The sequence below is a fragment of the Trachurus trachurus genome (genome assembly GCF_905171665.1).
Source record: "Trachurus trachurus genome assembly, chromosome: 1".
In the NCBI taxonomy this organism is placed as follows: Eukaryota; Metazoa; Chordata; class Actinopteri; order Carangiformes; family Carangidae; genus Trachurus; species Trachurus trachurus.
Genome location: NC_139891.1, coordinates 24,754,493 through 24,776,622, shown reverse-complemented (window position 1 = coordinate 24,776,622; position 22,130 = coordinate 24,754,493). Strand labels below are relative to the sequence as shown.

At 41.0% G+C, this 22,130-nt stretch overlaps 2 protein-coding genes across 2 annotated transcripts; one reads left to right on the top strand and one right to left on the bottom strand.

Moving 5' to 3' along the window:
• On the top strand, positions 1-13,383 carry marchf1 (membrane-associated ring finger (C3HC4) 1; the record flags this gene model as incomplete). Its single annotated transcript, XM_083991776.1, has 7 exons — positions 1-50; positions 170-356; positions 7,439-7,489; positions 7,690-7,763; positions 9,935-10,115; positions 10,222-10,366; positions 13,073-13,383. The coding sequence occupies 7 exons, from the start codon at positions 1-3 to the stop codon at positions 13,381-13,383; spliced, it is 999 nt and encodes a 332-aa protein (XP_083847902.1).
• A 1,636-nt stretch (positions 13,384-15,019) lies between these two features.
• On the bottom strand, positions 15,020-19,436 carry tma16 (translation machinery associated 16 homolog). Its single transcript, XM_083973282.1, has 7 exons — positions 19,349-19,436; positions 19,079-19,186; positions 18,528-18,561; positions 17,101-17,185; positions 16,662-16,810; positions 16,504-16,546; positions 15,020-15,637 (listed from the first exon to the last, which is right to left on the bottom strand). The coding sequence occupies exons 1-7, from the start codon at positions 19,349-19,351 to the stop codon at positions 15,463-15,465; spliced, it is 597 nt and encodes a 198-aa protein (XP_083829408.1). The 5' UTR covers positions 19,352-19,436; the 3' UTR covers positions 15,020-15,462.
• Between the last annotated feature and the right edge of the window lie 2,694 nt (positions 19,437-22,130).

The window sequence follows — 22,130 nt, the reverse complement described above, 5'->3', positions numbered from 1 at the left end:
ATGACGACCTCACACCCCACCATCTCCGGAGCTGTCTTCCTGTTGCCACGGTGACCTGATCCCGTTCCATCTCTGCTCCTTATTGATGATCCGGATCGGGCTGACAGAGGAGAGCAACTCCGGAGCCGGTTGTCTCCTTTTCACTGAAAACAGCCCGTTGATGGGACAGCGAATCGCACAAAGGGACGAGGATCGGAGGACGGGAAGGCGCGGCGAGCTGGAAATGCTGTGGGAGTAACGTCCGAGTGTTGCCTGGAAACAGCAGCAGCATGCCAGTACAACAGATAACTGTGGTGCCGGTCAGGGACACAGCCAGCAATGGCAAGAGTGCGGCACGCTCCAAAGACAAAAATGAGGTGAGTTTCCGACTTGTTAACTCTCACACCTCTGAGGCGCGAGTCAAACCTCCTGTTGTTGTTGTTGTTGTTGTTGTCATTTTTTTGTGATTCAGACTTAAAAGTAAACTAAAGTTGATGAGATAACAGAGATTTAAGACTTCAAGATAAGTTATGTAGGAGGTCAGAGGGTAGAAGTCACTGATTGGTCGTTGGTTGTTGATCTTGTTGGCTATCAGCCATCAGCTGTCAGCTCCTTTAAACTCCCACCTCAGTCACTCGTACGTACAGTATGGATGTGTGCTCAGCAGCCTTTTATCACTTCTCTTTGCTCACTTGGGGTTTGGAGCTTCCAGCTGCATCTTCTACAGAGCTCGGCGTCGCGTCACATCCTACAACACCACACTGTGCAGAACAACCCAGAACATCGTGGCACATTACGGGGCATCTTGATGTTTTTGTCAAATTGCATATAAAAGTGTTTTTCTGTGACATCAGGAAGGAGTTGGTGTGTGTGTGTGGTACAAAAAGCAGGAAGACAACTGAAATAGCCGTGACCCATGTGAAACTGAGCTCTGTAATGGTGTCAATTAAGTCACGCAAGTGGTTTAACTGTGTTTGCAGAGTTGGTTTCTATGTATTTGTTATCTCTTTTGCAGGCATCCATGACAACCATATTACTTATTTGTTAATAATAAAAATAAACAGGACTTTTCATGCTTTTTATTACAAATCTAACAGTTAAATTATATCACTTTTATTGCTACAGTAGTTTTTGGAAATACAAATTTTAATTCAATACTAGAAATCAGTTTGGTTGAAATCAACAAACTCAAACATGTAATTGATTTTCCAAGAGAGAGCAGACAGAGGAGCCAGAATTTGACTTTGATGCAACAGATGGAAAAAGATGAACAGGTCTGCTCCATGCTTCAAAGGGCATGAGAACTTCCTACTGGGTGTGCAGCCACTCAGAGGCGGGAGACCACAGTCATCAACTTCCTGGAATCTGATTTTCCGACACCTCCCTACAGTGTATTTATTCTTATTTTTGACATTTTTGTTTTTAACCTCACAAATGAAAACAAACGGAAAACATAGTGGGATTATAATCCATCCAAGGGACCTCAGTGTTGCAACTGCTTATTAAAGCAGATATCAGTGGAATGTTTTTGTTAATATAAGTCCTAAATAGTCCTATTTTCCGTCAGCAATCACTTACATGAAGTATTTCAGCCTAAACACGAGTCTCTCCGTCACTCTGCTCTGCTGTAACCCGAGGAGAAAATTTTCCTTGTGGGATACAAGTGTTATCCAATGAGGAGAGAGAACGGCATGAAGGGCTGTGTGTGCAGCCAAGGGATGCGCGTGAATGTGGTGACGTAGCACGAGGACCAATTGATGCCTGACAAGGGCGGGGGCTGCTAACTCATGGTGCGTTCAAAGAAACTCGTACTTTGTGTTTTTCCTTCCTGTGAAGTCAAACCAGTTCGATCTGGTACGAGTTCACGGGTCGGAAGTTACGAGTGGCCGTTATAGGGAACTTTCACAGACAACAGGATGGTAAAAACACGAGCTACGGGTTACCTGGAACGCTACCAAGTCGTAGTTGTGACTTGAAGCTGTAACTTACGGTTTCAAAAGCCTGCCTTGAACGCAGCATTAGCCGAAACGGCCGTGAAGCTGATATCTGCTTTAAGGCCTTGGGAGTTTCCACAGACTGTTTAGTCACACCTTAGTGTACACAGCCCAATCCAACAATCTGACAACCTGTAACACCAGATAACAGAATGATTCGCCTAGTAATATTGCTCAAAAAATACGAACTTTACGAATGTATTTCATTGCATCTGTTGAGGATAATACAAACTGTTTTGCAGTGGTCACTCCATAACACACAACACTTATACTGTACATTGTATTTTATACATTTATAGTTATCTTTCCTTCTCTGCCAGACATCCATTGGCCTCCATTCACTTCCACAACATATAAACATTAATTAGCATCAATGTCTTGTAACCTAATAGTTAAGATGCAAATAGCTACCATGTCCACAGTTGCTGCAGGTCATACCCCTATTTGTTGCCCTTGTCAATCAAGTACAATACTATATACATATACACCTGCAGAAGCAGGAAGTAATGCTCGCCATGGGACCTCAATTCGGAAAACATCTCCATGTAAGTGAACGGGACTCAAAACTTTATTTTGTGATCCGATTGAATTGTGCCATGAGAAAAATATATGACCTCTACCTCTTTAAAACATTGTGTTTCATGCCAAGAAATCAGCAGTTTGTTGTAAAACTATTATAAAATAAAATTCCAAAAATCTGTAACCAGAGAGACTACAGGTCGCGGAGGTGATGTCACACACCACATGCCGCCCTTTCCCGTGCCAGCTACTCCGCTGCCTGTTACTGTAGTCTGTAGAGCGGTCTTCACACAAAATAAATCTTCTGTTGCCGTTTTACGGCAAACTGCTGATTTTTTGGCATGAAACGCAATTCAATCAGATCACGAAATAAAAATTTGACTCCTGTTCACTTTACATGGAGATTTTTTCCAAATTGAGGTCCCATGGTGAGCTTCTCTTCCGCTTCCGCGTAGGCTCTCTTAGCTAAAGGATAACTATACCATTAAATAGTATATTTTTTAAGATACCAAAAGGTTTACATCATTTTTGAGTATCATGTTTGTATTGCCTTAATGTTTGATGGTTTTTATACTATATAGAAAGTAAAGGCCTAACTAACTAACTAATAATTATTACCTTCTTATCAGCCTGTCAGTAAGTATGTCACATATTTCCTGGACCAATCGTAACTGAACCATGAAGAATCTGATATCTGACAGTTATCAGGTTGTTAGGTTATGTTGTCACGGAGATGCATCGACCTCTCTGATCAAAACAAAACAACTCAACTCTGACAAAGCAGATTATCTGAGTTTTTGAGTAGAAAAAGCTCAATTGATTAAAAATATTCATGAAAAGAAATATTTAAAGGAGCGATGCTGCCCAGCATGATGTGACCAGATACAAATTTAGCTACATGGTTGGTTATCTGAACGTGGCTGTAGGTGTTTTCTGAACCCCAGCCAGAGTACAGAACCAAAATATAACCCTCAGTCCACACTACATCACTTAATCCCCTCTGCAGAAACATGCACATGTCCACACATAGACTCACCAAAGTCTCAGTTGTGCATGAGAGTCAGAGTGTGGACAGAGGCACAGAGGCTGAGGTAAGTGACAGTTAGGATGTTTATTCTGATACAGCACTTTGATACCACTCGACTGTGAGCTTAGGCGTTTAATCGCCCCGATAGGACAGAAGTGTTTGTTTTCCTGCGACGGGATGAACTGTCTGTGTGTGATCCTTCTTGCATGTTTTCTAGCGTCATTTGTTGCTTCTTTGACCTGCCAGGCTGTTAATTCAGGATACTGTGCATGTAAAGTTACAGCGTCTTTGCTCTGACGTTTGAAGATATAGATTTAGAGAAATGAAAACCTACAGTGCGACTGAGAAGAAGCTGATGTATACCACAAAGGATGCTCAATGTGTGAGTCATAGAAACTGAGGAACTAATGGAGTTCAACACACACACATACACACAGCTACTGTGCAGATGCTGCCGACCAGTACACACAATCAGAGAAGAACATTCATTTTTGTGCTGGAGCTATGCAGAGGCTGAAGCAGCTCCGGTGCTTGTATCTGTGGAACAATGTGTTTGTCTGCTGTGTATTAACCTGCTCTTTCTATTCTTGCTTTGCTCTTGGCTACAAAACACTGATGTCATCTTATCACTTCAAACTGATGTGATGTTGTGTTGTATGTTTTGTTTTGGTGGTTAGTTATGTCGGTTAGGAAGAGGCCTATATGTACACAGACTATGACTTTATCTCAGGACTGTTTTGCGCGTTGACGTACTGTATATGCTAATGGACCTGACAAACACCACTGTCTGTTGTTCAGCACAACATTACACATGCACAAGCTGATGAGGAGAATCTAAATATCTTAAACCTTCATTTATAAGCCGAACAGACGCGCCGACACTCATCAGAGCAGCGCATTCTTTTTATCGTCTCGATGATGATCATATCTGTCTGTGTTTTTTTATTTGTGTTGATTTTGAAGTAGCGTCTGCAGCCTGTGCTCTAGTTTCTGGACCCGTGTATGAATATATGAATATGACAGAGTTCACTAATGATGAACTTGTTGTGTAAAGTTAAGTTCACTGGCCAAGATACTTTCTAAAAGTTGCAAGCCACTGCGTACGTTCTTCTCCATCGACATATACAGTGTGAACATAGCTTGGTTGACAACAATTAATGGAAATCTGATATGACTGAAATCTGAAAGTGATACAGAGGTTCAAACATCTGCATCGTCTCAGAATTGCAAATTAAAGGGGACATTTTATGCAAAACTCACTTTTTCATTGCTTTAGTATGTGTATTTGCGTATCCGGAGTGCCTCCTCACTCCTTAAACGTAAGTTTTGACAACTACGTCAACATTTTGTAAACTGCCATAGTCAGAAAATGTGTCTCTTAACAAGCCGTTTTAATTTCACCCGGCTTATTACATCACAAGCCGGGTGATGTGAATATTCAAGCCCTCGCTCCCATGGTTACCTCAGCTACCAGAGCTTCTAAACCGACCGTTTAGAGCAGGGCTGTGAAACTGGTGTGTAGAGAACTCAGCTGTGCTCAATCTTTTGGTTTTTCTGACCAAAGCATGTTACTAACATTACTAGTTAGACCTTAGACATCAAGGTACCATGTCAAGAAGCAGAAATGAGCGCAATATGTCCCCTTTAAGTCAAGTGTTAGTATTCATGCTCACTTGGAGAGAACACATGCATTACGATTTAAAGGCTTTTATTTAATGATGGCTTTCTAATCATGTTATGTCAGTGTGGTGTGTCACTTTTGACGAGCGACTTATCTTCTGTTATGAATACATTGTATTGTGATATTTTAATCAGTTAATCAACGGCTGATTTGTCCTCTGAGATAAGACTATACCAAAACCTCACACACATGTATCCGAGGTCACAGGCACATGTGTCCATCCCCTCTAACACCCGGAGGAGGTTGCACAGTGTTTGCTTTGACTCCACGCAGGACTACTGATTTAAACCTGGCTATCTGCAAATCCTTTGATCAGCTTAGATGATGCGGCCTTCTTCTTCCCGTCAGTGTCTCTCTTATTTATTTCACCGATCTGCACACAGTGTACCCACAACTGTCTTGTGTGTGGGCTGATTTGTGCAAGCTCTGTTTTGCTCTTTAAATGTCGAAAAATATACGCCCACATGAGAGATTCCAAAAAACATTTCTTTAAAATCTGTAAGATGCACAATAACACACAACTTCTTTCCTATGAACTTGTCCACTGTCATACTGTTAGACCTAATGTCATTATACTGTACAATGTATAACATACACTCACATTTTATAAACAGGGATGGCAGGTATTTAACACATTACATATACAGGCAGGTGTGTTAAGTGTGTTGTGGTCATTTCCAAAGGACTGACAAATGTTATAGTAAACTTATTATTATTATTTAAATGAATCACATATAAAGATGGGAATCAACAAGTATAAAGAAATAAGTTTTTTCCTGTAACAAAAATTTTGCAACAGTAAACAGTCTTCTCATTTCCATAGTGGACTGTAAATGTCCATACATGGGTACAGAGGATATGAAAGTAGAAACATTTTCCGATGGAGCAACGTCCAACCAGATACAGCTTTTTATCATCACTTTTCCCCTCCATTCATTCCAACAGTTGTAAAGGTGGATGTGCTCGTGGCTCCTCTAGCATGTTCAGTGTTGGATTTCATTTCGCACCAGCTGTGCGGCTGGTGATGACAGGCAATTGAAAGTAGTGGAAGAAAAGTTGGTTTTGAAAAGAAAAAGAAATGAATTTGTGTTATGACCGTAGGTATTTTTGTTTGAGCCTTAATAACGCTGGTAGTTTCTCCTTATGGCTTCAGCAGCCTTCAAAGTGTTAAGTGACCATCCTGTGTTCAAGTGCCAAGAGTTTTCTGTTTCATGGCCAAATGTAATGACTAGAAATGTTTTCTATTTTTGGATCAGACATGCTGTGGCCCGAATTACACACAGAATACCAGAACCAATTTCTTCAATATCTCAGAGTGTATTTGGTCAGTGTTTGGCAAAATTGTGCGCAAATTTCTGTTTCTGAGTAATTCTTTCAGAAATTACCTTGCTTTAATCAAAACAAACATTTTTGTTGTTGAAGGTGACTGAATAACTTGGAAATGCCACAGGTGTATGTTTTTTTTATTGTGGTTTAACCGTGAACTCTGTCAAGTGGGCGTCCTCTGCTAACTGAAACTTGTGTAAGATGCTGCAGCAGGTCGCAGATGTCGGAGAGATGAGTTCAAGGTCTGCCAGTTGAGTTCACACAATCAGCACTGTCTAGGAAGCTCCAGAAAAAGTGCATTAAGTTGACTTTAAATAGAGGCACATTACAGAGCAGCCACTTGTGCACTTAGCAGGACGACCAGGTAATAGGATTGGCTGGCTTTAGCTCAGGTCACGATGAAATAACAAGGACACGTGGCCACACATGACTTTTAACGCTCGATTTTAACTAGTCGGCATTGATAATACTATACAGCAGCACCACTGTAGAAGATGTTAAAAGCTGTTTGGTTGTTAATGATGTAATCTTTGTGTAGTTATAGCTTGTATAAGGATTGAGTGATGTCCAATCATACATTTAACTAAAAGAAGCCCAATTTCTTAACAGGACTTATTCTAGTTTGGCAAATGACAGCTGAGTGAAGCTGAAACAATCCGTCAGTTAATGATTCATGGAAAAGTAATTGCCAATCGCTTTGAAATATTCTCTGGGTCTACTCATTCAGATATGAAGTTTCACTGCTTGTCTTTGTCTTAACATCTTTTTTTTTTTTTTTATCAGTTTGCCAAAAAATCATCAAGTCATCAAGATTAGACTTGTTGCGTCTCTACAGCAGTTCACACTAAAATGTTATGGTGCAATGATATTCTCTGAATTCTCGAATGATTTTCCGTCTCTCTGTCTCTGCAGGGGAGGAAGGGCCCTGGGCGCTCGGGGAGTCGATCCAGCAACATCTCCAAGGTAACCGCTGAATATCAGACGATTTAAAGGGCCAAATTCAAGGTCACAGTTTGTGGTGTGATGTGATGTGCACGAATGTGCTGATGAGCTTCCAAGTGTTGCAAACCAATCAATGTCAAGTCAACGTAATGAAGCGCAAAGATCTCAGTGTTAATTGACACGTTGGCATAGAGATAATTTGATTATGTCGGCTGTTGCAGGCCAGCAACTCCACAACAGGACTCACCACAGCCTCAAGGGCGTCGATCACTCCGTCTTCTCAGGACATATGCAGGTGAGACAGCGGCCCCTTTAAAGGTCCAGTGTGTAAAATGAGGGGAAAACAGTGACATCTAGCATAACGATTCTATTATTTATCTATTAAATAATCCTATTGTTTATTTATGAACGTGAAACTCTCGAAACGTGCTCTCTCTTGGCTGGATTTTCCGTTCCGTACAAACATGGCGGCGCAAGATGGCGACACTATCTAAGTAAAACCCTTGCTATATGTATACTGGTATATAAAAGAAACATAATAAGGCTATGAAAACCAAACTGAGCAATTATACACTTATACAAATATATTCATTGGTAGTATATTCAGATTTTGCCAATAAACCTTGACAAATATTACACACTGGACCTTTAAGTGTAAGCTAAGGCGAAAGGAAAACTGTCATTTCCTCTGTTCAACAACCATCTGAAAACACAAACACCCCTCAAATCCCGGCAGCCACTGTTTTCTCTGACGTGCACAGTTTAATGCTCCCTCTCCACTGAGTGGGAGACTGAATTAGTATGGTCCACCGCACCCTGAGGGCTTAACAATATTAAAATGGATGCTGGAATCCAGTGGTGCTCCTATTGCACAATCAACGGCAGGAAGGTGGCTGGTTGCAGAAATCCTTCAGCTTATTATCTTCATCGTCCGGCTGACAGGCTCAGTCCAGAAGCATCGAGACCGAAAGGACGCTGCTGTCAAAATGCACATGTGATATGTGAGTGCTTGGACCTCCATTTGTCACTCGCCTTGTTCACTCATTCAAAAGTTACTATTTCCTATCCCGGCTCCTCAGCCATCATCATAAAATCAGCCATCTGGTAAATCTAAATGTTGATTTAGCGGAATAACAAACAAGAAAATTCTTCTAACAATGCAAATGTTTGCTCAGGTTTGGAAATTTTGGAAACAGGTGTTTGCGGTGATTCTTTTAAGCCTGTTAGTTGTGCAAAATTCATCTTCACTGCACAGAGGTGAAAGGTAAAATTTCTTTAAATAAAACGATCTACATGGATGGATGGGAACTTTTCTGTCATTTCTCTGAACAGATCCTTTCCGTGCATACGATCATCCTCATGTCTTTGTCTTTTCCACCTTGTTTCACCTTCTTTTTTACACATCTCCATCTGTGTGTGTGTGTGTGTGTGTGTCTGTGTCTGTGTATTTCATGTTCAGCTCTGGCCACCTGACCCGTTTAGAGGAGGATGCTTCTGAATCACGCAAACACAACAAGCACACACACACCTCTGCCATGACAGTCACCAGCACAGCTCTGGGCTCATCTCAGGCCCAGAAGAAACAGGTGAAGCGTCGGCACCGGCGCAAGAGGAGCAGCTGCACCGCCTTCGACTGCGTGGAAACAAACGGCAAACGGGAGCAGGCGGACCGCAGGGACCGCAGCCCCAGCTCCGACCGCAGCGAGAAGGGGGAAAAGAGGGAGCGGTCATTCAAAACCAGACGGGAGCTCCCACCTCGCCTCCGCTGCGCAGGTGCCCCGCAGTCCGACTCCTCCGACGAGGACGAGGTGACCCGCGAAGCCCGCAGCTGGAGCAAGGAGAAAGCCAGGAGAGCGCGCCGCCGCAGCGGGAGCAGCCGCGAGAGAGAGGCGGTGCACAGGGGCAAAGCGGGCGAGGACAAAGCAGACATGGAGCTGCAGTCGGTGGGATCGGACGACGGGAGGGAGAACCAGCCCCTGGTGGAGGAGAGCGGAGGCCTTAAGAAGCGGCACGGCAGCCGGAGCTCGGCGAAGAGAGATGGACAAGGTTCGCTGAGGGAGTGTTCGGAGAGCAGGGAGAAGGAGAAGAGCTGTAAGTCTCGCAGCCAGGGAGGCAGCTCCTCGCTGACGGAGGACGCAGGGGAGCTCATCACCAAGAGATACCAAGAGAAGGGACCGGGGGGCGGAGACATGTCAGTGCCCACAGCCCAGAAACACTGCGGCGTGAACGGGGGCACGCCACGGCCCTGCTCTGACGACTCTGAGCTTGAGGTCTGCAGGTTAGTGGGTGTTTGTGTGCGCATAGATGAGATAACTTTATGAACCAGAGCAGTAACACAATCGAGGAAGGTAAATCGACAGGGACAAACCATAATAATAGTAACGGTAGCTTCACATCCCTTTTTACTTAACCTAATGTGAGTGTCTGTGTGTGTGTGTGTGTGTGTGTGTGTGTGTGTGTTTGTAGGATCTGCCACTGTGAGGGGGATGAAGAGTGTCCCTTGATAATGCCGTGTCGCTGCACAGGGAGCCTGAGTTTCGTCCACCAGACCTGTCTGAACCAGTGGATCAAATCCTCCGACACGCGCTGCTGTGAACTCTGCAAGTTTGACTTCATCATGGAGACGAAGCTGAAACCTTTACGGAAGGTACTCACTCACTCTTCATCATCATCTTCAACCCTCTGTCCCTCACAACGTCTGATGTTATGTTGCCTCTCACCTGCTCTCCGTGTCCATGTCCTCTGTCTTCCAGTGGGAGAAACTACACATGACGAAGAGCGAGAGGAGAAAGATCTTCTGTTCAGTGTTGTTTCACCTGATAGCATTAGTGTGTATGTTGTGGTCAGTCTACGTTCTGGCCAAGAGAACGGCTGAAGAGATCAGACTCGGGAAGAACGGTCAGTACTTTCCCCACTCCCCCTCTCACACACCAGAGGCACGCAGAGTGAAATACGAAAACTTGACATCACCTTTACCTTTAATGAAACTATATTATAATTTGTAGCAACCTTTTCAAGTTTTTCTCAATCAATATGAACGTTACTCACCCAAAAACGTTGTGGAGGGAGGCAAATCGTAACTCTCCTTTACAGTTTCACAGGTTTATGTTTGTCACATGCAAAATGTGTGAATGTAATGAATATAAATAAAAGAATAAAAACAAACAAATTTGAAAATGCTATAAGGCGGTTTAGGGTTGTGAGATGATATCAGAAAGGATTATTTAACACTTTGCACTGAAAAAAAAACATCCCATCTGCATATGTGGGTGAAACACCAAGTGTAAGTTTGTATACAGCCATAAGGAGGCCTTTATTTTGTAGTAATAAAATCTTAATGCAGAAACACTGTTGTGAAAAGGTCACTCAGTTTGTTTTTTCATATCATCATCGCCATCTGTTGGACTAATCGGGCAGTTGACAACGATGCGGTTTCAAACTCTTTGTAGGGATCGATGAAGGAAGGAGCATTGCCATTTGAACTTTAAGTTATTGTGAAGAATCTGGGTTCTTGTCTCTCTGAAACAGGCTGTAAATATGCACCACAGTCGTCGTCTCATCTGACATCTGGACTGTAGCCTAGCAGTTCACTGGCCTGTTGATAGCACTTTATAGCACTTTTTTTCATTTTAGGCCAATTCTAAGTGGTCAGTTTATTATTATTTGTTAGTGATGACTCTGGGTAGTTGACGATTCATTGATTCAATTCAGAGAGTTCTGATTTGACTATCAACCTCGTCGTTGAGAATCAAATTTGTTTATTTGGGTGTTTCAGCTCTTTCTTCCGGAGCAAAAAAAGACACAAATGAGATCATGAATCAATGAGGGAATGAAACAACAAGATTCGATGATTAGTCGACAAAAGGCAAAATCTGACCAATCAGATTTGACTATGAAAATCGGACCCCCCCCCCTACTGGTTGTAGTCATGAATATGTTGTATAACCAGAACAAATCCAGGTGGGCGAGCTGACAAGGCACCTTCAGCTTGTTCACCTGCTGATCTCTGCACCTGTGTGGCTCTGGCGATGTGATTTTACCTTTCGTAGTCGACCACCATGTTCCTGTTGTCTGTCGGTGTGTGGGTGTATTGTACAGTGTTAGTGTTTCATCAGCAGACTGTAGCAGTCATCAGTAACCGTCCCCCTGGCTACAAACAGACAGATTATACATTATTGATGAGTATATTCAAATCAGACTTCTTCAAAGTTGCAACCAACACAATCTTTATGAGATCGGTATCACTGTAGTTCAGTCCATGAGGGATATGTTCAAGATCGAGGGACGTGAATATTATATTGATGTTATAACTCATGGTTTTAGAGATAACTGAGATTAAGTTTTTCTGATAACATTTGAAACTGCAGCCTTTATAAACACTACAGATAATATGTGGAGCATTTAGCTAAACTGGGAACTTTTAAGCTCATAAACTACAAACCTCATAAAGTTTAATAGACTTTAATAGACCATTTCTTTACACCAGTGTCATATATATTATCGGGCAGACAATTTATATGCTATACTGTTATATTTTTGTCATCTGGTGATGCGGTTAAGGACAGTATGCTCTGAAACTGGTTGACGAGTTGTGGTGAAAACGTTCGATTCAAGAGCTGTGGTGAAACAAAAACCCAGGAAGATAAGATCTGTGCGCAAACACAAAGGTCATGAAGAGTTGAGTTTCATGTTGCGTTGGGGTCAGAGTGACACGTTGGCACATCACATGGTGGTTTAATGAATAAAACAACTCAGAGCTTCAGTTTTACTTGACATAGTCATATAAAGTGAAGTCCATATACACATGTACTGTACATACAGTGTTGTGCTGGTGTGTGTGTTGTGCTGTGATCCTAGTGTATCCGTCTCATCACTCTCATGTTGTAGGTCCTAACACTAGAGGCAGACGTCATTTTGCACACACAGCGGCCAGTTTGTTAGTTTTAATACACAGCGTGACAGATCATCAATGAGTTTAGGATTTTGTAAAGAAGTTTTGATTCAATTACGTGTTTGCTCTGTAGGATGCATTTGTCGCGCTGTTGAACAATAAAACAAGATGTGGTTGTATTACTTAGCCTGCCTTCACTGATATAAATGGGGTGGACAAAATGATAGAAACACCTGCAGTGCACAGTACAGTTCAGCAGTTCGTCTGTTCTGAAGTTGAATCAACACCTCCCTAAAATAGAGTCAATAAAAACTTAAATAACTTAAAGTTTATTTCAGGTCGTTTGTGTGAGGCTGGTTGAATCTGAGCCCGGTCTATCTAATAAACTGGCAACTTGTGTGAATATACACTTTATATATATATTAATACACATTAATATATATATATATATTGTATATAGTAAAATAAAATAAAATTAGTATAGCGCATGTTTCCATTGAGATTATTGAAATAAAGAGAACAAATTACACTCACTCTTGATTGCAGAGGAGTTTTGGAGATTTACTCTTCTGAAGTACTATACACCACAGGGTAAGCACAGCTCTGCGCACACCAGCCATCATGACCCATCACACGTCCTGCAGGCGGACTTACAGTGGCTCTATGTGTGTGTGTGTGTGTGTGTGTGTGTGTGTGTGTGTGTACATCCTCAGGTATACTGGAGTGGCCCTTCTGGACCAAACTGATCGTGGTGGCCATCGGCTTCACGGGCGGCCTCATCTTCATGTACATCCAGTGTAAAGTGTACCTGCAGCTCTGGCGCCGCCTCAAGGCGTTCAACCGCATCATCACCGTGCAGAACTGCCCCGAGAAAGACCTGCACAACCCTCTGGCCCGGCCCAGAGCCCTCGCCAACGGCAAGCACGCAACCGTGGAGGTCCCGGTCGGCCCCGCTCCGGAGGCCCAGGTGGACTCGGACATGTCAGTGGAGGCTGCGGTGGCGCCGGCGCAACACCCTGTCTGACTGATCCGTCCTGTCGCTCAGTAAAATCCTAAAATCACACCCTGTGGTTTAGACTCTTAACAGTGTTTCAGTGTGTTGTTGTTCTCGGCTGCTGTGATCGCTGACGTTATGAGACACAGCGGACGGATTCAAAGAGAAAGAACTCAAAAATCCCACCTCTCAGTGATCACAGAAAACTGAACGGCTGAAGGGCTGCAGTGAAGCGAATGTGCAAAGTAAGGATGGGAAGGATCAAAAGAGAGGAGGCGAAGAGATGTAAAGGAAAATTAAGCCATCAGCAAGGAAACGGTGTAAAGACTGTTGTTATGTGGTATATTGACACCATTTTATTCTTGTATGCACTTTGGGAAAAAAAAACTGCACTGACTTGGGGTTTAAGGTGTAAGCGCTCTGCGGACACCGTTTACCAAAAGGTCTCACTATGCTTCAAACAAACGTTGCCACGGCTTCTCCTGAACCGCTGCGGTCGAGGGCCTGTCATCACAGCCAGGGGGAGGAGACGCGGCGAGACCGTTGCAGTATGCAGACGACAGCGCACACTTTTCATAGTGTTACACTCATTTGTATGTTCAGAATACATTCTTTGTGTCAAGGTGTAGATATAGACTGCTAACCCCCAGGCATCTGCATGCACATCTGTTAGGGCTGCACAGTAACTGGTTGGCACAATATCCACAAATTTAAAAGCTGAGATATTATATTCAGGTTCTGTCGGAGGAATTTGCAAGAATGGCTGTAAGAAGATGGGTAACACTTTATAATAAGTACACACTATTAAGCATTAATAAACACTGAATTCTTCATTTATAACGCATGAATACTCATTAGTATGAAGTTTATAAATACAGCTAGTGCTTAACCCTAACCCTATGAGTAAAACATTTTTAACTGTGTTTATAAACTGCATACCTATGAGTATTCATGCGTTATAAATGATGAATTCAGTATTTAATGCTTAACTAATGCTTAATAGTGTGTACTTAATTATAAAGTGTTACCAGAAAATGTTACCACAACAACAACAACAACATGCAAGATGCTGCAGTCGTTGAAATGGAAACAAAGTGGTGCTCACCGACTGTGAGACAGTCTCTCCACAGTCATTTCTGGAGGTGCTCTAAATCACACACTTGGAGACGTGATGAAGTTTACTGTGGTAAGAATGAAAATAAAAACAAAAAGGGCTTGAGAGACGTTCCAACGCCTGCACACACAGCCTGCACACACACCTCCGCACGTCTGGTTCATTATTGTGTGCGGAGGAGGAGGAGGAGGAGAAGAAGGAGAAGGGGCTGGAGACTCCAACATACAGTAGCTCTTTGTTTGAAGCATGATGAGGCTTTAACTCCCCTCAGACAATCAGGTCTTCAGACACCAAAGAGTCAGATATTATGAATAGAGAAACAATTATTTAAACAGTATCTTTAGCTCTGTCTGATTATCTTTAAAAAAAAAAATTGAATGTTATAAAAAAAAAATCATTTAACTGTCATAGGAAAGTTGTGAATACTCCTTAAAAAAATAGTAAAGATCTCAAGTAGCCCAAATGTTTGAGGTTTTCCTCTGACAGTCTGCAGCTGTACGTGGTCCTGCTCCGCGGGGTTCGTCACTTATACACAAATACAACTACCACAGCTTTCATGGTTGCCAATAGTTCATGTTTTACATCAGGTTATAACATGTTTGTCTCACGCTGGGTGAGTGTCAAGGCAACTGCTATTTACACTTTGTTTCTTTTCTTTTTTTTTTACCAGTGTCACTGTCGAAGTCACAGAAGATACAATTTTCTCTGTGTTTCATTTCCAACACAACATCAGAGCACTTAACATCTTTTTTTTTCTATCTCTGATTGGATTAAAAAAAAACAACTGATTATTCAGGTTACATATATTGTTTGTGGAATAAACAATGAATGTAGAACCCCTCACAGGCTGGTGTTGTGATTTTGATAAACATGAATCTTTAAAGATTGTGGCGCCATCTTGTGGACGGAGACGGTGCAGCAACATCTTCTTACAAATGTTTTTTTTTTTTTTTCTGTAACAAGTCTTTTAACACTGAGTCCAAGAGCCTCAAGTTTCAGTCCGACATCAGAACCATCTCATCATCCAACGCATCATCATCATCATCTTCTTCGTTATCATCGACTTCGGCCTCGTCCTTCTCCTGTCCTTCGTCCTTCGTGTCCAGACCTTTGTTCGACACCTTTCGCAGTTTAATATTCGGGAGTTTCTTCAGATCACCAGACCACTCCCTGCCAGAACAGAGAGTCGACACGTTGTTAGCAGAGACGATCTTCATAAACTACAACACGAGGTAAAGTGCAGATACAACTCAGTCCTAACAAAACAACATCATTAATAATAATATATTTCCAACAACTGAGCCGGTCCAAGGTCCATTGAAAATCACAAAGGCTGCACAGTTAAGACAATTAGTAGTGGTTGATTTGGATTAGAAAACAGTGCAGGGAGGAGAGATCAGATCAATGTTGGGGTTAGAAACAAGTTTTGAGTGGAAATGTTACGATTACTTGTTGTCACGGGATTACAATTAATCCCGGTATTAAACGCCACAATTACTTACTCGTAAAGATTCCTAAATACCGTCACTTTCCAAAAAAGATGTGGTAGGTGTACAGATACTGGATCATTTACCTAACATAACATTGAATTGGTAGGAATGTAAGTGTGTAATTTGTAATTAAAATAAACGATAAAAAAACCTAAACATTTGGTATAGGTGACAAATAATGACTGTAATACTTCAAACACTTCACCTGGGGGATTAATAATTGGTCCTATATTAAAAGATAATATTTTGTGTAAATAATTAGTAATGTAATTATATTTTGTGATAATCGTAATACCGTGATTATTTCTGTGACAATAATCGTACCAAAAAAATCTATAATCGTGACGTCCCTTGTCTTGAGTAAAGTCAATTTTTTCAGGGTCTGTTGTTTAGAAAATGTCATGTTGATGTGAGAATGTTTGGAAGATCTGAAGCAGGAAATTGATCAAACATTAATTTCAGTTATACAAGGCGAAAAACTCGACTCGGTCGTAACAGAGACGGTAAAATAACTGAGTGAACCCTCCGTGGTCCCGTTTTACTGACCTGAATGTTTTCAGGTGTTTCCCGTTGATGATGTCTGGGATCTCTGCAGAGGAGACGACACACAGCAGCGTTACAAACTCACACTCAAACGATGCTTGTGTATGCGTGTATATATATACGTGTGTGTGTGTGTAAACATTTATCCAGGGATGACTCACCAAATCCAGCACCCTCATATTGCGCTCGCTCCCGCTCAATGGTCTGTTTGATGGCAGCCTCTCTGGCGCCATGGAGACGACCCTGACGACCTTTGATCCCGTTCATCAGCTCAATCTGCTCGAGTTCAGAGGCAAATCTTTGCAGGTACCTAAACACACAAAAGCTCATTAGACAAACTCGGCTGCCTTACAAAAACAGAGCACATGTGATTGTTAACAGTTATGATTAATTATCTCAAATACAGTGTAAAAACATTGGCATATTTTACAAAAATTACAAAAAGTGGAGGCCTGAGTAGGAAGATTATATCCATACAATTAACAACAGATTGCTCTACAATACATTCAATTTAAAATATACACAGCATAATTGTGTATATGAACAAATTTTACTTTATTCTTATTTCAATAGTTTCATTCAAATTCAAGTCGTTTTAACCTCTCGATGACGTCACAGGCCTCTTTTCTGGTGTAAGTCGTCTTCTCTGGATCCAACTGTTCCTGAAACCACAGCAGCTTCTCACCTGTGAATAAAGAGAGGTTTGTTTTTGTTATTAAAAAAAAAGACTACAAGATACATGAATAACTGCACAAAATAATAGTATAAAATGACACTACTAGTGCTCAGAAACAGGAGGCGACAGGATGACACCTGACCCAAGCTGTATCATCTGTAGGAGGCGGATTGTGACTGTTCAACCTCATCATGATAAACCAACCCGGGGCCTGTTGTTCGAAAGTAGAATAAAGATATCCAGGATAAGTGGAAAAGCCAGGTTGGACAAAGTCTCCTAAATCCATCCTGGCTTAATTGGCTTTATGCACAGCTCCACAACTGACCTGAAATAAGCCAGCTCCTTTATTTCCTGTCTGACATTATTGGACAAACTGATTAATCCAGGTGTGCCTGACCATTGTTGTGAGGTCAGACACACCTGGATTAATCAATTTGTCCAATAATGTCCAATATACTGTATTTTGTAACATATTTTATAAAAAATAGTGAAAATATACGCACATCCTTTACTTGGGGTGCTGGGCCAAATGGACAGTAGAAAATAGAAAAAATAGAAAAAATAGCCCGCACAACCTCGTTTTTGCTCCAGAATATTTTACTGACACAACGTTTCGGGCTCTCAGCCCTTCATCAGGTCATCATCATTCGTAACATATTTTATAAAAATAAAAATAAATCTATTGCTATTTTTGCTCCATTGCTTTTTATGAGAAGCCATGTAGTAGGCTACTAGTGGTCATAGAAAATATCATGGGTCACAGATATCTAAAATATTGAGTATTGACTGAAGAACAGTGTGCACAATTCTGTGCTAATGTGTTTTACAGATTTCACAAACCGTCAGACATCTGTAGCCCTGCATTTGAAGAAGCAGGCAGCGCTGGCAGATGCAAAGATTCAGTGTGAGAAGCACTAGGCCTAATTATGAAAAAAAAAAAACCTAATAAATATTGTAAATGTTTCATGTTATTTGATTATTGTAAATATATTTAGTTTGTTTAGAAATCAGGCCAATATGTACATAAGAACATGAAATAACTGAGTGAAACACGTTGATTTCTGATCAGAGTGACTGCTGACTTGACAGATAAAGACAACAGAATCAACTTAGCCTGGCTGTTAGCCTGGTCTGGAGCAGGCTAGCTGCAGAGAATAAATCACCATATTAACTTGACCAGGATAAAGGTATCCAGCTTTCGAACAACCGACTTGAGGCTAAATTCAGCCAGGATAACCAACATATCCCGGCTTAATCCCTTATCTAGGTTTCGAACAACGGCCTCTGATCAATTATAAACACAAGACACAGCAGGTGCTCAAAACAAACAACAAATGATGAAGCAGCTCACCAGTGCCGCTCAGACGTGTGGCTTTGTCATTTCTCTGCCTGTGAAATCAGAGGAAACAATGAGAAAGACTTTATTCTTCAACACTGTACGTTACACACAAACTTTACTGTTTACGTTTTTATATATACACTGTATCTTAAGTTCAAGAAATAGCCACTAATATTATATTAACATTTTTAACTGAGGCTTATTTTTTATGTGTGTTTGCTGTATGATGCTGAAGCAATTTGGGAGTTGAAGGTGAACATTAAAACAGAGTTTACAAGTTCAAGTGTTGTGGGTTTTAGAGAAAAACGATATTGCAACTCAGTTTATCAACACAAATGTATAACATTTATTTATTTAAACTTAAATATTTATCATATTACTAGAATGTCCTATGCTGCATTGGTCTTGTATTTTCTCTTCTTTCATTAGCAGGAATAAAGAAACTCAAATCTGCCATGTGCACAACCAGTAACACTAATGGCATCATCATCATCATCATCATCATCATCAGGTCACAGCAGAGAAACACAGGCTTCACTAGTGGTTTTTTATTTCCTCTCCACTCGCCTTTCTTTCTTCTTCAGTCGGAGCTCCTCTCGGGCCAGGTAAGCAGCTTTCCTGCTGAACGGGTGAGGAGCTTTCTCCGTCACTTTTCCCTTCTGGACCTTTGGCTGGAAAGAAAAAAAAACAAGATAAATTCACAGTTAAGACTTTTTGAACTGAGCTTTAAACTGTTAAACTCGTTTTTATAAATATGTGTATCGTCTTTAATCAGGAACAGTAACAAGAGGCAGAAATTAGTTCACATGGACGGTAAAGTAAAGAGTTTTTACCATTTTCTCAGCCTGGAGTCACGCGTGGTGCTGCTCTGTTGACAACTGCACTGGAAGTCGGTCGGTCCGTCGGCGAAATGTGTCCGAGTGAGTTGCGAGGGAAACAACATCGTTCCTGTTTTTAACTATAAACTATAAACTATAAATCCAAGGTATTTAGACCTGTCATTTAATTTAGAAAATATTCAAACAGCAAGATTCAACTAACACATTCAAACACTCCTTAGGGTAATTAGTGATGTGATGAATAGTTTTTGCATTTTAAGAAAATATAAGAAAAGAAGGGTTTAGTTGCATGCTACTAAGGCTACTTTTTTTCAATAAAGTATATGCCGGTAGTAACATTTCGTGAATATCTGAAGAAACACACTTTTTAAATGTTAAATTCAATTTTATTTTAAAGTCGACCAAATGTGTAATTTGGCAAAACTGAGGATTGGTTCAAGAAAGTTCATACTTTTATTTATTCATTGTCTGAGATGTCATAATGGACGTACGATAAACCTATGAAGAAAATATCACCTTATTAATTCAACACAAAATTAAAAAAAATAATATCTGCACAGCAATAGATTGTTTTGTATGGGGTAGCACTTATTAAAATCTATATAAACTTATTTAAATTAAACAGTTTTTCTTTAATAATAATAAAAAAAAAAGAATGTTTGAGGGAAAGTATTAAAAGGTGAGAGGAAATGAGAATTACACAGACAAAACTTCAAAAGAATAAAACAGAAGACAATAGGATTGTGTCCACATGTGCTGATAATGATCAGTCGAAGTTCAGTCAAACTTTTCAGGGAGACCAGTTCAGACCAGTCAAGCATCTTCAGCACCTCAGGCTCTGCTTGGGATTATGTTAAGCAGATCAGATATGAGGACAGGGAACAGGCCCTGGTTTTTCTTTGAAGGCCTCATTGTTAAACTCTGCAAAAGAAAAAAAAAAGGACTATCAAATGTAAAAGCTGAGTTCCGTATTTGTTGAATTTAAACTTTTCCCATTTGTCAACAGTGTCACCTGAGATGCTACAACCTAGCCTTCTTCACTCCTACTACATTAGAGGGTTACAACTTGGCTGCACACTATTTCAGTGTGGCCAAAAGTATGTGCACGCCCCTACTCACATAATTGGTTTCACCTTTGCCCTGTTGCTGTCTGCTCTCATCACCTTCAGGTAAGTTTAAGAAAAATGCAAATGCTAAGGGTGCACAGCTCTAAATTAGACAAAGTTGTGCTTTTAACATTGTGACAAATATGTGGAAGATCATTTGACTGAAAAAAGCCCCAGTGCAAAAAAAAAAAATCCAGTTTCTTAAAGGGATAGTTAAACATTTTGGCAAATTAGCCCATTGCCAAGTAGGTTTGTTACCTTTAATTGTCTGTGCAAGCTATTTTTAGAATGGCAGAGCAGAGCCGCAAGCTGCTCAAAGCTTCGCTACGGAGGCTAATGGGATTTCTTGGTTTCCCTCATCAAACTAATCAAATACACAATCCAACAACTCCAAAACGCTCTGGTGGACAAGTTGTGACCTGCACATTCACCACGAGATAATAACAAAACGTTACGAGAGTGGTTTTCAAGGCAAATGCAGAGACTGCTTGCTGAAAAACTGCCCCCGACGGGAACGAGCATCAGCGGTTTTACATTAATTTGGCTCAAATACGACTCCATTTCGTGATGTTCGGTTATTATCTCATAGCATGGTGAATGTGCAGGTCACAACTTGTCCACGAGAGCATTTTGGAGTTGTTGGATTGTGTATTTGATGAGTTTGATGAGGGAAACCAAGAAATCCCATGAGCCTCTGTAGCGTAGCTCTGAGCAGCTCGCGGCTCTGCTCTGCCGTTCTAAAAATAGCTTGCACAGACAAATAAAGGTAATGAACCTACTGCTATGACTATAGGGATTATGGCAATGGGCCAATTCGCCAAAATGTCGAACTATCCCTTTAAGGAAATGGTCTCCTGAAGAACCTGACAGACCTGCATCTTGACCTCAACTTGTTTATGAGTCACCGTGTGTCTGGGCCTTCGGTTTGGCCGCTGTTTGAAGCAACTTCAAAGCTTCTTGTTTGAGAGTCAAAACCAATTCACAACAAAGAGACACAAAATGATTCAAGAGGGATTCAAAAAGACCACAAAGAGACACAAACAACAGCGAAGAAAGAGAGAGAACAAAGGCAGCATTTCTATCTTTTGGTTTATTTTCTGCCTTTTTTTCGTTTGAGGGTCTCGGACCTTTTATCACCTGTGTGCAAAAGAGTTAATTTTTCATTATCTGTTCATGAAAATCTAAGGAAACATTTTACTTCATTCCTTGCTACACACTTTTTTATATTGTGAATTTAAACAAAGAAGCATATGATAAGATTATAAAATGTGAATGCATGTACTGCACTAACATTGTGCACTTTCAGGACACATTCACCAGTCTACACACACAGTCTTTCTATCTATCTAGAGCACTTCAGTGTGTGCGTCTGTGGCAGTGACTCTCTGTCTGTTCCCTGTAAAACCAGTAAAATGCAAGTTCACATTTCAGCGTCATGTGCGTCAGATTTCTTCACAGCTCTTGAATGATGCCAGGAGTTAATGAAACACACTTCGTAAGAACTTGAATCACAGTTCAGCTGAAAATCGCACCACATTTGACTTCATTTACGTAAAACAAAACAGAAAAAGTGCCAATACAACAATGTCGAAATACACCAGTGTAGAAATACACCACAACACTGTAGAAATACACCACATCAAGTAAAGATTCTACATTTGAAATCCTAA